The sequence below is a fragment of the Protomyctophum bolini genome (genome assembly GCF_963924005.1).
Source record: "Protomyctophum bolini genome assembly, chromosome: 16".
In the NCBI taxonomy this organism is placed as follows: Eukaryota; Metazoa; Chordata; class Actinopteri; order Myctophiformes; family Myctophidae; genus Protomyctophum; species Protomyctophum bolini.
Window position 1 is genome coordinate 3,145,393 of NC_137877.1, and position 14,577 is coordinate 3,159,969.

Genomic DNA, 14,577 nt, shown 5'->3' on the forward strand with positions numbered 1-14,577 from the left:
ACACACACACACACACACACACACAATATGTTGTAGTAAAAGCAAATAAGTCATACAAGCAATACAGCTTTTCTCATTTTCACACACACGTTTCATTGCCCTATATGATCACATGCCTCATGTGTCACTTCTTTCATAATGCAGCAAACAGCTCCAGATCTGTGCACTGCAGTCTGCAGGTGGTTATCTCTCTGTGGAATAGATTTTTCTTCAGTAGACAAAGCGACGCATGATTGCCATGACAACAATCTTTAATTTCATCACCGGAACTATGGAAGGCATAGTTCAGCGCCATCATTGACTTGGATTCTGATATGGTTATAGTGGTTATACGTCCATTTAATAAAAACAAGCCCCTAACCTCAGAATAGACGAGATATTCTGTGCATACAGACACACTGGACAGGACAGACTAAACATTACACTTGACGCCGGGCTTGACGTTAACCTTTTGAGGTTCTTGTCCTTTGGACAAGTACATTTCCCATTCACTTGTCCGGGCACAAAAGTCATTTGTCCGGAGCAAGAGCACTCACAAATACATTTTAAATCAACTAACTAACTAAAAATCGAACAGATTTTTTAGGTGGGTTCGGGGAGTGAGGCCAAGTAGTAGCCTGTCCAGTGTGTTTTGGGAAGTCTGGAGCCTTGTTTTTAAGGGCCTTTGAGGTGCTGTGCTACCCACGTGTAAAGATAGTTTGTTATCAGCGAGCCAGGTGCAGATTCTATACCAAGTTCAGAGCTGAGGGCCTTTTCTCAACCTGCAGTTTGTTCCTGTCCGAGACCAATGTGTCATGTCGTTTACATATAATATATGCTAATAATATTATTAGCAACAGTAAAGGCCCTAGTATGCTTCCTTGTGGAACGCCACAGCTCACTGAGAGGGGGGGGGGGGGGGGACAGTGTTCCGTTCACCTCCAGGTAGGATTGCATCCAGCTCACTGATGTGCTTTTAGCTTGTTAACCAGTATGGAGTGGATCACGCCACGGTGTCAAAAGCCAAACTGTTACTTTTCAGGATTCCAATTCAAAAGTATCAAAAGTAGCAGATCTACAAAGCTCAAAGCGTATTGCTTCGCGCCGCGCTTTGAGCTTGTATTTCTGCTACACTTGATACTTTCGTGTGACGCGTTATATAGTTAAAAGCCACACATCTTAGATCGGGCAATTAGAAAACCAAATGTAAAAACATCTGTTTTGTATTTGTATTTTTTCTCTCTCCACTGCCTGCCACAGGCCTCAATAGAGCAGTCATTAACAGCGCTGTCACATTTAGTAACACGATCACTGTAACTATTAGTTTGAGTTCAAGACTTATCGTTTATAGTTCTTATTGGGAAGCTTTGATTTGATGCCAAGGCATAGAGGAAAAACAGCATATTACACACCGTAACATACAGCTAGACAAATTCTCCCCCAAACCTTTCAAAATATAATTGTTCAAATAAGAGTGGATGGCTTTTAGTTCTGACCAGTTTTATCCAGACTGCTTGCAAAAAAAAAAAAAGCAAGATCCCGACTGTCAATTTAACTCAAACAGAGTGCAGGAGTTCAACCTCAACTACACAGTAAAATCCAGTTTATGTATCCATTTCTAACCCATAGGGAGTGGATATAAAATGGACCCAATTGGATCACTTGGTTCCACTTGTACAACTTAGCAATTTTACTGCTTACATTTTACTCAGGCAACAGAATATACGTATGTATGTCGTATTCAGTCACACCGTTTTTGTACACGAAAGTGTGACATGCCCTCTCGTTACTATAGCCTCTGAGCTTTGACCTTTCTCACTTTCACCTCTCTGGTATGGAGGGAATGACGCTCCCATCCTGTCGTTCTTCCACCCTGCAGATGCCCTCCTTTCCTTTACTCTGTGAGAAGAGACGAGATGGGGAAAAACGGAGGGATGGTGAGAGAGGTATCTTATTGTTGGGGGGATTCTTCCCTTGTCCCTTTGTGCTGTGGTACATGTTTCACGTGTTGTGGAAAGGTGCTTGTCCATCTGTTAAAGGCCACGGGCTACACTTTCGTCACCGCTTATCCCTAAACTTCTTTGCTTTCCTTTTTTTTTTTTTCTTTTTTTTTTTTTAATATTTTGAAAAACATTTTTGAATAGTTCAACTAGCCAATCTAGATTGACACGTTGTGAGCTTGTAGACTGGCCATTTTAACTATTAAAAAATGTTTGGCAAAATAGTAAAAAAAAGAAAAAGAAAGAAAAGGCTAAGAAGTTTAGGGATAAGGGGTTTAGCGGTGACGAAAATGGAGCCCCACCTACCCATGTCTCTCCCTGAAACTTCAGAGAGAGTCAGGTTTTTTTTTTTTTTTAACTCTGTTTTGATACAATGGGAATATTTGCCCTCTGCAGGCCATGAAATGGAAGTACAATGCCCTAAATCTTTTGCCTTTTGAGGTCCTGGGCATACTTTAATAAATTATATTCAGTATTCAACCACAACCAGTATTATTATATTCACACCTCAGATTTCCACAGGTCTGTACACAGGTCTGTATCTGCAGATTTGTGAAAATGTTAGGGGAGATTGTCATTATTTGTTTGGTTTGGTTTTTGAATAAAGTATCGATGATTCTGACCCAGAGATTTTAGATTAATGTTTGTTCAGCTTATTGAACATATGTGTGCTCAATTTGACACATTGGGCTGTATTTTGCGTGTCTTAAGTACCAGGTCTTATTCCCTAACTTGAGTAAACTAAAGACCTGGAGGCATGATCAATGCCATTTGGCTATTCTGAGTGGCCAAAGAGCATTGATCACGACCTCGAGGTCTTTAGTTTACTCAAGTTAGGGAATAAGACCTGGTACTTAAGACACGCAAAATACAGCCCATTCAGTGTTAAATTAACACTGGTGTAGAATAAGTAATTTGGTGAAATTGAACTCCATCAGCCTCCAGTATATTTGTATTCATCTGGTAGTAGGCTATGTCTTTTCTATTCTCTACTAGTAGTGACTAATGGTGTGTAAAACAGCTGGTTAACATCCACAACATTAATGATATTCAGCGTTTTCACTTGTGAAGTGCTGACTTTAGAACTTCCAGGGGGGGAAACTTAAGGGGTGTGCTCATAAAATGAAGTACCTACTGTATATCCAACCATATCCTGGTACATTACAGTACAGTTGAGTACAGTACCACCCACCATGCATGTTGTTGCCCTGAAACTCATTGCATCATCAGATCAGGCAGTTGGGAACCTAGCAGGAAAACCTCAACATGGGTGTGGTTTCGTAAGAGGTATCAGCCAGCCATACTGTACTGTACTGTACTGTACTGTACTGTACTGTACTGGGTCTCAGCCAGCCAGCTGCATTGTCTGACAGGTATACAGGTTTGCCCAGGACAAACAATTAAGTTGGCATCTTTGAATATTAAAAGTAGAACATATACACCGAGGGAGGTACTGTTTATATTTGCGAAGGCCTCCTCCTCATTGGAGGACTTTGAGTTTGACCACATCTTTATACCTGAATGTAAACTATAGCTACTAGCTACTGATTACAGTCTTAGTGTAGTTTGCAATGCATTCAGTTCTTTTCTTTTATTGATTGAATACTTTATTAGTCAGAAATGTAAACAGCACATGGTACAGTACAGTACAGTACAGTACAGTACAGTACGACATTAAGGCTAAAAGGAATAACACAAAGAAAAGTCTAGAAATTTGTTTCCATTGTGGTCCTATAATTATGACTAAATGACTAATAATGAATTGCATTTTTATAGCGCTTTTCTATGCACTACGTGCCTACTCAAAGCGCTTACAATGGTTCATTCATTCATACATTGGGAGGTGAAGCGGCGAACAGTCGACGCCAGCGTCCTCACTACAACATTTATGTTTCGTCAAACTGTACAGTGGATGAAAAACAGACAAAATCAAACACAGCTGGCCACAGCCAGACATATTGCAATTACAGTATTATCATGTGATATGCAGATTATGAGCTCCCACTATAAGTAGATGAGCCAGAAGTGTTGGCCGTGCTGTTGTTGACGTTCTTTCATAAGTAAACATTACAGTATGATAATGTGACCAACATGGGTCTGTATGTTCCACGTCATGTGTTTACACGGCCCAGAGGATGAGAGAGAGGGAGGAAACATCAGGGCTCTGATCTGCACTTTATGGCCACACTGGAAATCATTTTCAGCCTTTGGTCTGGGGGTCAATATCATTGCTTGCTTTGGTTGTCTGCCTGCCTGCCTGCTTGCCTGCCTGCCTGCCTGCCTGCCTGCCTGCCTGTCTGTCTGTCTGTCTGTCTGCCTGCCTGCCTGCCTGCCTGTCTGTCTGTCTGTCTGTCTGCATGCCTGCCTTCCTGCCTGTCTGCCTGTCTGTCTGTTTTTGAGTGGTGCAACCACTCCAAGGAACAGCAATGTCCGTGTTAACCCATGTGACTTTAACCTATGTGACTATGAGTACCAGACTACCAGTAGGGGCAAAAGTGGCGCTGTTGTGCCATAAACAGAGAGATAGTGTTGCACTGTTGCCTAGTGCTAATTACACACACAGAGAGAGAGAGAGAGAGAGAGAGAGAGAGAGGCAGGGGAGAGGGGAGTTGCACCACTCAGTTTCTTTCTTTGCCTGTCTGCCTGCCTAACTCTCTCTCTTTCTTTCTTTCTTGTGTGCATGTACGACGGTGTGTGATTGATTGTCCAACTAGACTGAGGTAAACATAATTATGGCAAATAATAAGCATTTACGTGACAAACATGCCCCCGTTCTCCTGCCTCCTTTCCAGTTGGTTGATCCAAGCTAATGAACCCAATTATTATCCCTGTTCAACTCTTCATATAATTGTGTTCTGCCACTTAGGTAGAAAGGCATTTTTCAAGTATTCCCAGAAGCAGACGTACGCCACTACTCTGTCACAGTCCCTCATCTGGGTGTTGTGTTAACGTTGTTGTGCCTGCTATTGAACACCACCCTGCCTCCAGGACGTTCCTGAGACAACCACTGAAACCTAATGCCTCGTTATTGTCCAGAGGTTATCTAATATAGTCCAACAATACGCAGGCTGTAAACATAAGTCATGGAATCAGAAGAACCGGGCCTGGGCCGTGGCTCAGCGGTCCAGGCACCCTGGCTGGTATAATCCAGTCTGGCAGTGTGCCGTGGGTTCGACTCCCGATCCCGACGGCCTTCACTACATGTCTTCCCCCCCCCCCCATCTCTCTCTCCCCCATTTCCTGTCAGCCTACTGTCTGTCCCCCCATGAAAAAAATATGAACAGCAAATGGCATGGATGAAAGCAAATTATACAACCTGTTAGATCACGAATCAACTCATTCGATCATATCAGTCCGTTGGTCGGGGCGCCCCTTGAAGCGCTGTCATGTCTGTCCCGGAGAGCTCTGACGTGTCTTTACTTTACTTTTCCAGACACCTGAATATATAGAAATCTTTCTGTCTCTCTGTGAGCACAGCTAGGGTGCACACTCTTATAAGTAATGGTAACTGCTTAATAAAAGGTCTACTTTATCTCATCAAACCCAATGCAAGGGTTTCAGAGCTGAGCTGCTTTTTTTAAGAGATACACATTATGAAAGTGGTTCTAGCGTGCTGAGGACTGTAATGAAGAGTGTTACATACATGTAACAGAAAGGTCTCCATTATTGAATATGTTTATATACTATATAAGTAGGGTGAAGTTACGGACCCATAAGGGTCCATTTGGTTCCCAACTATACAGCTGGGAACCCTCTGGAAGGCGACCAACCCAAGCACCCCTGGATGGTACCTTTAGACTTTAGATGTCATCCTCCCTGTTTTAGAGCGGGCTGAACATTATATCGGAATACCACAGCTGTTTTCCTCATCAAGTTGTACGACGTATTATTCCTACAAATCTGTAATTACACTACAGAGAGAAATTCGATTAGATTTCTATCTAATAATGAACTGAATAGTTATTAAAACCCATAGAGAGAGAAGTCGACACCCAACCAGACGTATATTGCTTTGGGAAGGGCTCCCTGTTCACGCTCCATTTCCCTGGTGAATGTTGGAGTCAGTTGGTCGGTACGGTAGCCATGCACTCATGTTGCTGTTGATTCAAATTTGATCTGTGACCTTTTGTCAAAGAGCGCCCCACCCACTCCTGTCAGTCACGCTCCTTTGTAGTGTGTGTGTGTGTGTGTGCGTGCGTGCGTAGTGTTGTATGCAACATGACGGCTGAAAACACATTTCACCTTTATTGCACAAGAGGCATTAGGCATGCTGGTCACACCTTCTCTTCTGAATCTAAACTACAACTAGCCTTCTCTCCACATGATGCGCATAGCCTCCAGAGTTAGTTCAGTCAGACACTCTCGAGGGGGTTTCATGCCATGCTCAAAGGCACATTCTACAACAGGTCGTTAAGAGGAAGCAATCTGATTGGTTGAAACGGTTTCTAGCCGTTGATCAAACCAGCACTGTTCACCACCTTAATCAAAACAAATAATTCAGCCGCTCTGTTTTCCCAGAGCTCGGTGGCTAGGCTAGCTAGTTTCTTTGGACATTTCTGGTCGTAGTGGCTACATGACATCTGTCATTAAAAATATATATATTTTCAGCGATTTTCTTAGTTTTAACTGTTGTTGTAGAACTTCAGTGATGCTTGCTTGATCACGTTAAACAACACGCTCTCGTGTAATATTGCTTAATACTATACTCAAGGGGTTAACGTGCTGCATTACTATGTGGGTGTATAAGTGTGTGCAAGTCCCACACGTCATTCTCTGTTGTGGCAGTCAGCTGACCAATTGGGCGGGCTACTTAAGCTCACCAGTCTGAATGCTCTTCCTGCCTTCCTTCTGCATAATGGTTCCTGGTTGGTTGTCTGCACGGTGAACTGTGAACAACAGAGCGGGACAGAGTGTCAGAGAGGCAGGGGCTGAAAAAGAGGGCACTTTTGGACATAAATAGTTGCGACGCGTCGAGAGCTTGTAGATCAGATATTTTCGGGGGCGGCGCAACCCGGCACTCTTTATCTAGTGGCGATGCAGGTGTAACGACGTGGGTTTAGAAACGAATTTGTTCAACGCAAAATGCTGCGTTCAAGTTCAGGGAGACTTCGGGGCGGAAAAAAACGAATTCTCCTGAATGCTGCCTTCCAGTCCGGCATTGCATGGAAAGGAAAGGAGTGGCATTTAGCATTTCTTTCACCGTGTAGTAAACGCTGCTTTATTTCGTGGTCTGGAAAAAGGGCAGTTGTTTTATACAGACGGGGTAAAAGGGGGCAAGGGGCTGAAGCCCCCTTTGATGTCTATGTGTGCCCTGTGCGGGGGGGGGGGGGGGGGGGGGGGGGGTTGCAGCCCCGGCAGCATTCATAAACATCACTTCCTGCAGTGAAAGTTCATTCCAACATGGGAGAATCTCGGCGTTCCGAATCCTGCAGTGATAACATTCCCACATTCCCTCCCTCCCTCCCAGGCCTTGGACAAGAACAGACACTCAGACACCGGCAGAGGTTTCCTGCCTGCTCCTCCCTGTCCGCAGGGCAGGAAAAAGAGAGGATTTACCCTGACTGGGTCGACCTGCTGCTTGAACCAGGAAGAACCAACCCGTCCTCCCACCCGTCCTGTCCTCCTCACAGGCACTGGTGGAAACTGGAAAGAGGTCTATACACATGTTTTAAAGTGTGTTTTAAAGAGTACTATACACATGTTTTAAAGAGTACTATACACATGTTTTAAAGTGTGTTTTAAAGAGGACTATACACATGTTTTAAAGTGTGTTTTAAAGAGTACTATACACATGTTTTAAAGAGTACTATACACATGTTTTAAAGAGTGTTTTAAAGAGGACTATACACATGTTTTAAAGTGTGTTTTAAAGAGTACTATACACATGTTTTAAAGTGTGTTTTAAAGAGTACTATACACATGTTTTAAAGTGTGTTTTAAAGAGTACTATACACATGTTTTAAAGTGTGTTTTAAAGAGTACTATACACATGTTTTAAAGAGGACTATACACATGTTTTAAAGTGTGTTTTAAAGAGTACTATACACATGTTTTAAAGAGTAATATACACATGTTTTAAAGAGTACTATACACATGTTTTAAAGAGTACTATACACATGTTTTAAAGAGTACTATACACATGTTTTAAAGAGTACTATACACATGTTTTAAAGAGTACTATACACATGTTTTAAAGAGGACTATACACATGTTTTAAAGAGGACTATACACATGTTTTAAAGAGTACTATACACATGTTTTAAAGTGTGTTTTAAAGAGTACTATACACATGTTTTAAAGAGGACTATACACATGTTTTAAAGTGTGTTTTAAAGAGTACTATACACATGTTTTAAAGAGTACTATACACATGTTTTAAAGAGGACTATACACACATTTTAAAGTGTGCAAAGTTGAGAAAAAGAGCAAAAAGTATTGGGATCACAAATTTATTTAAACCCATTCTGACCTGAGATCAGATTCTAAAAACTTCCTTCTACATCCTGACAGTTTTCTGAAAAAGCTATGTTTACTATGTCAGTCGTTCTTCGATAAAAAAAGAAATAGCAGACCTACAAGCTCGTACCCCGAGTGGCGCGCTATGAGCTTGTAGATCTGCTATTTTTCAATAGCTAAAGCATAACATAATGCTATAACACCAAAAGGGGTTCCCGCCCCAAAATGGTTTAAAGAAGAAAGTAGGCTACTCTTTAAGTCCCATTTCCCAAGTTTTCAAATGTACCAGAGTATTTTGACAATAGCAGATCTATACATGCTCACAATGCGTCCGATCGCCACGCATTGTGAGCTTGTAGATCGGACGTACCAGGCCCGGTGGTCCGACCCTCTGGTGGGCCGGGCGGCCTGGGCCAAACGTTAAATCAGTCGTCTGTGGGTTGTGTATCGTACTGTATGTTGTACTGTAAGTGTGGTGGTGTTAAAATAATAATAATGTATTTCAAGTATTTGTTTGGGCCTCGTCCCGAAAAGTCAGTAGAGTATCTGAGCACTGGTTGTGGTGGGCCAGTCTGGGCCAAATTCTGCGGAAATGTCCGGGCCGAATTTTTGTCTCATTCCAGCATTGACGCACGTGCACACACACACACACACACACACACACACACACACACACACACAGTATTCAGTGGGGCATTTTTCTCCCGTCTGCCAGAACGACCCATTGGTGAACCTTAAAGTGCACTCCGTTGACCTTTAGTTGTCGGAGAGGTCAGAGGTCACTCCCAACGTTCAACAGACACTTCCTTGTTCAACGGACAGCGGTTCCAATAGGTCAGTGGTTCCAATGGGTCAGTGGTTCCAATGGGTCAGTGGTTGGTTCCAATGGGTCAGTGGTTCCAATGGGTCAGTGGTTCCAATGGGTCAGTGGTTCCAATGGGTCAGTGGTTCCAATGGGTCAGTGGTTCCAATGGGTCAGTGGTTCCAATAGGTCTCAGTGGGTTCGCAAAACATTTTTCATTTCATAATTTAGTCGTGTATTAATTAGGGCACAGCTATAGAGTCAAAGTTGAAACCTGGCTTATCAGAGAATCCTTTTCTTTTTTTTCCTAAATATATTTCTTATCCCACGATTTTGTAACCCATTTTTCACCCCTGTGTCAATCATCTAATGTGATCCTGGGCTCTACACACCCTCCGCCAACCTAGTCCCCATATATGGGGGACAAGGGGAGCGCAACGGACTTGAACTCATGCTTCCTTCATGCCTGAGTGTCCAAGTTGCTCCTTTACACCTGACAGGGGGGGAGTTTCCCTGGTTGGACGTAGCGCGTGGAAGGAACACGTTATTCCAACCAGTTCCTTTCCCCTCCATCAGAGAATCCTTTTCTACACTGTGCTCAGTTACTACTAGTGTGCTGGACATTAAATCACAAAGCATTTAAAGCATTTGATAGTTGTCAGCAGATGGACATGCATGCACACGCACACACACACACACACACAGTCACACACATGCACAGTCACACAGAGTCACACTTCATATTTGCATTTGCGATCAATAATATATTTTCTGACTTATATCCAGTCCTTGCGTTAATGCTATGGAAACTGCATATCAATGGAACATTCTGAAGGAAATCTTATCATGTAAAAAGCAGTTTAAAAAAAGATATCTATATAAATTTCACCTGCAATAATGGCTAATCTTTGACAAACACCACTCAATTAAACTCACATCCACTTCATGTTCCAAGTAATTTGCCCCACCTTGTGGCCATGGAGGGCAGTACCAAAACTGCACAAACATGGATATAAATGGATATAAAAGCAAAGCTATGACGAGACACATGTCACATGTGTACGAAAATACACACCAACTAATACTTCCTGAGGTTAATATGAGCATTATTAAAACTTTAAAAATGTTTATTAGCACATGCATCCCATACATGTTTAATGTATTTTGTAATACTTTACTTGAGTGTTACTTACTAGTTACTTTTTTGGGATTTTGATTATTACAACAAAACATAAATTAACCACTTCAACCCTATATAATTCTATTGAAAATAGAGCGTGTAGACCTGCCATTTTTAAAATACTTTTTTATACATTTGGAAACATGAAATGGGACAATCCTGCCATTTTCTACTTTTAGGTTTATTGAGGATTCTTTTTGTATTATTATTTTTTTAAATATTGACACCAACACATTACCTGTCGCAGATGTCGTGTCGTGACAGTTGGTCCAAAATATTAGCAGGGAAATGAATAAATCAGTCCTGACCTGGAGGGACAGATATGAAGCAGAAAGAGCTGACATTATTATATTATATGAAAGGTATGAAATGAATAAAATCAGTCCTGATATGAGGCAGAGAGAGCTGACATTATTATTTTATTTTTTAAATATATTTTTTATCCCACGATTTTGTAACCCATTTTTCACCCCTGTGTCAATCATCTACTGTGATCCTGGGCTCTACACACCCTCCGCCAACCTGGGGAGAGCAACGGACTTGAACTCATGCTTCCTTCATGCCTGAGTGTCCAAGTTGCTCCTTTACACCTGACAGGGGAGTTTCCCTGGTTGGACGTCGTAGCGCGTGGAAGGAACACGTTATTCCAACCAGTTCCTTTCCCCTCCATCAGGCGCCCCGGCTGGCCAGGGGGAGGCAGTTTAGAGACCAGGATTACTGCATGTTTTTGTGAGGGTACCTACCCTAGGGGACACGGGGAGAACATGCACACTCCACACAGAAGCTGACATTATTATATTAAAAGGTATGAAATGAATAAATCAGTCCTGATATGAGGCAGAGAGAGCTGACATTATCTGAAGCCAACTGTTACTGTACTGTGCCTATAACTACAGTACACGAGTACAGTAGTTCATCCATTTGATCTCATTTACAGTAAGAGGTGGATCCGGTCACATGATGCACGCCAGTCCATGCTCGACTTTTCTTATTTTTGTCTTCCAATGTGATGCGACCTACTTCTGCCTTTTCACCAGGGGAACTTCCCCAACAGCGTAAAAATGACCTATTATAATAATAATAATAACTTAATGAACTTAAATTGTGTGTGACACAGCGGAGGTCGTGTTTTATCTCTCATTAAACTCACTGTTGAATGAGGTGAGCATCAGTTGACTTACGGTAAGTATGAGAAGAAGGAACTCCCGTTTACACAAGGTGCTGTAAGCTATAAAAGAGCGTGTTCCCACAAATTGCTGTTACAGTAGACACACACACACACACACACACACACACACCAAATTTCACGATATTTCAAAAATAGAATGAGCTTGTAGATCTGCTATTTTTAAATAGCTAAAGCACAACATAATGCTTAAAACACCAAAAGGGGTTTCCGCCCAGAATGGGTTTTTATTATTATTATAACTATAAAATATTCAATTGAAAGTGTCTTTTAACCGTTAAATGCACACATTGGCTGCAACAAGTGCAAACTTCATTAAAAGGGTCCAAACAGAAAACCATTAGTGATAAAACTATCCATCCATCCATCTTCCAACCGCTTATCCGTAGTCGGGTGGCGGGGGCAACAGCTCCACCAGAGAGCTCCAGACTTCCTCCTGGGGGATCGCGAGACGTTGCAAGGCCAGTGAGTCGATGTGTTTCCTCCAACTGCGCCTTGGTCTGCCCCCCCGGGGGTCTCCTTCTCCTCCCAGTGGGACGCCATAAACTATTAGATATAAAGAATAAAGAGGACTCTCAAAAGGTAAAATGTTAAAATTTATTTTTACAAAAAGAAAATGTACAATCCGCTTAAAATAAATATGTAGTAAACATCACACACAATGCATACTCAAGCACCGCATATGAAAAAGGTAAAAAAAAAACAGTTTTACAGTCTAGATGGGGGTCCCAGTCAAGAAATGAAAACGCCATTTCAAATCGGGGTCCGTGTGTGACCTTAATGTGACCTTAATGGGGTCCGTGTGTGACCTTTTTTTTAAAACTCAAAACTGTTGAGGAGAATGTCCGTCCGTGGCGATGTGGTCCAGGACAACGTTGCCGTCCTTGTCTTTGATCCGGAGTCGCCCGGTGGGGTAGCGGGTCTCCTGGCGGCCGTCTGTGAAGACCGTCTTCAGCGTGCCGTCGGGGTACTCCCTCCTCTTGTACTGGGCCGTGTGGACCTCCTTCTGGCCCGTGTTGAACTGGATCTCCTTGGTGCCGTCCCTGCAAGAAGTCACAATTTAGGGCATTTATTTATCGGACGCTCTTAATCCAGAGCGACATAAAAAGTAGTTATCATGAAACATGCGTAAGCTAAGAACGTATAACAGTGGAATGTAGATATAATGAAACTATACATATAAAGTATACTATACTATGAAGTGCTACATAGGTTTAGGTTTATTTATTTAGCACGTAGTATACAAAAAATAGACAATAACATATCAAAGAACAAAAATACAATGCAAGGAAAGGAAGAAGCCAGCTGGCTTATTTGGAATCCTTTCCTGTATGGAAGAGATCATAGGTTTAAACAGATTAAAAGTTCATAAAGAACAGTACATAAATCTACAAGTTGTCAAAGGGGGGGCAGCTGTGCAGTAAAGAAATAAAAACACAGACTGCACAAAAAAACGGAAATAAACAATACAACAACAAACACACAAAAGAAAATATCATGCATCAAAGTAAAACATGTAATCTACAGAGAGGAAGAAATAAGATATTTCTTTAGATGTTTTTTTGAATATTGGCAAGGATAATGAGGATTTAAGTGAAGCATCTTTCTAGGGAGTTCCCTAGATGAGGGCCTCTAAATGTGATGAAAGATTGATGTTTGGACGTGCGACAATAGGGTCATTCAAAACCATCTCTTTGCCTTGTGGGGCAGGAGTGAATGTCAGAAGTAACACGGAAGAAATTGTGAAAAGAAGACGGAATGTCTTGTATGCATTTTTTTTTAAATTTAAACATAAATAAACAGGTCTGAAAAACGTTTACTTTGTCAATGGGCAATAGTGGATATTTAATAAAGAGCGGGGCAGACGGCTCATACCGATTTGAATGTGAAATCATTCTCAATCTCAGACACCTTTTTTTGTATGATCAGTAATTTAGTGAGATGTACATTCTAGTGGCGTCTACTAGAACATGCTATAAGTCTGTATCAAATGCTATCTAAAGGTCATTACACACTGGCGAATTGGCGACGCGATATATTCGTGCGATTAATTCGCATTTAAAAAGAAACAATTGAAGTCCATGCAAGCTTCCACATCAGTGGCGAATGTGCGAAAATGCGACCGTTTTCGCTCTTTATTTGTTCACTCTGGTGTCGTATTTTGCAGAGATTCGCAGGCGAACTGCAACATGCAATATTTCGCATTTTTGAATTTTTTCAGAGGACTTTTATTTATTTATTTCGACGTCAGGTTTAAATGGGTTAACAAAAGGTATATTTTGCATATAGAGCTTGTTGCGTGTCCCGACGGTGGATATGGGTACTGGGTAGTGAAGTGTACAGGACTCGACAGTAATAATAATATCTACCGGTATGTGGGACTAGGATTAGACACACCAACAGTCAACGACATGCGGAAAAACAATGGTCGGACCCAGGGGGGCAGTCAGACAGATATTTTTGTGAAGCCACTAAGGAAATCGGGATTTCCTGAAAGTTCATATAATGGCCTGTTGTGGCGCTGTCATTGGGAAGTCCATGTATTTGGGCCCAACTTCACCTAGACTGTATTACCTTAATAAACATGGTCATGAATACTTTCTGCTTCCAGTCACTAGTTTAAAGTCTCATTTCTCATGTCATAATATTCTTTTTGGAAAATGATGGTCCCATATATAAAAAAAAATACCATAAAGTCGCGCATGTTCTGAGGGGCGTGGCTACCGTTACAGTCTATGATCGGGATCCCCCACCCACTCGAGTCAAAATAAAAACCAACGGAGAAGAAGGGGGGGAGGTCCCGCCTCGTTGTTTGGGCCAGCCAATGGCCAGCTGGGCCAAAACGGATCTAGAAAGATGGCGATGTACAATTCAGGACTGACGTTCATGTTAGACCCGCGGAGCGCTTTGTCCATATTTTTTACAGTCTATGGTCGGACCACAGCTCCAATGGCGCTGCTCCCGTGCTTGCGGG

The 14,577-nt window shown here is 42.0% G+C and overlaps 1 protein-coding gene across 1 annotated transcript in view; it reads right to left on the reverse strand.

Annotated features, from left to right (window-relative positions):
* Positions 1 to 12,186: 12,186 nt before the first annotated feature.
* The window catches only part of cpap (centrosome assembly and centriole elongation protein), a 28,053-nt gene continuing 25,662 nt past the window's right edge, over positions 12,187 to 14,577 (reverse strand). The window contains exon 18 of the mRNA XM_080785233.1: positions 12,187 to 12,646. Within this exon, the coding sequence (XP_080641359.1) occupies positions 12,427 to 12,646 (220 nt within the window). The 3' untranslated portion in view covers positions 12,187 to 12,426. The remainder of the gene's footprint in view (positions 12,647 to 14,577) is intronic.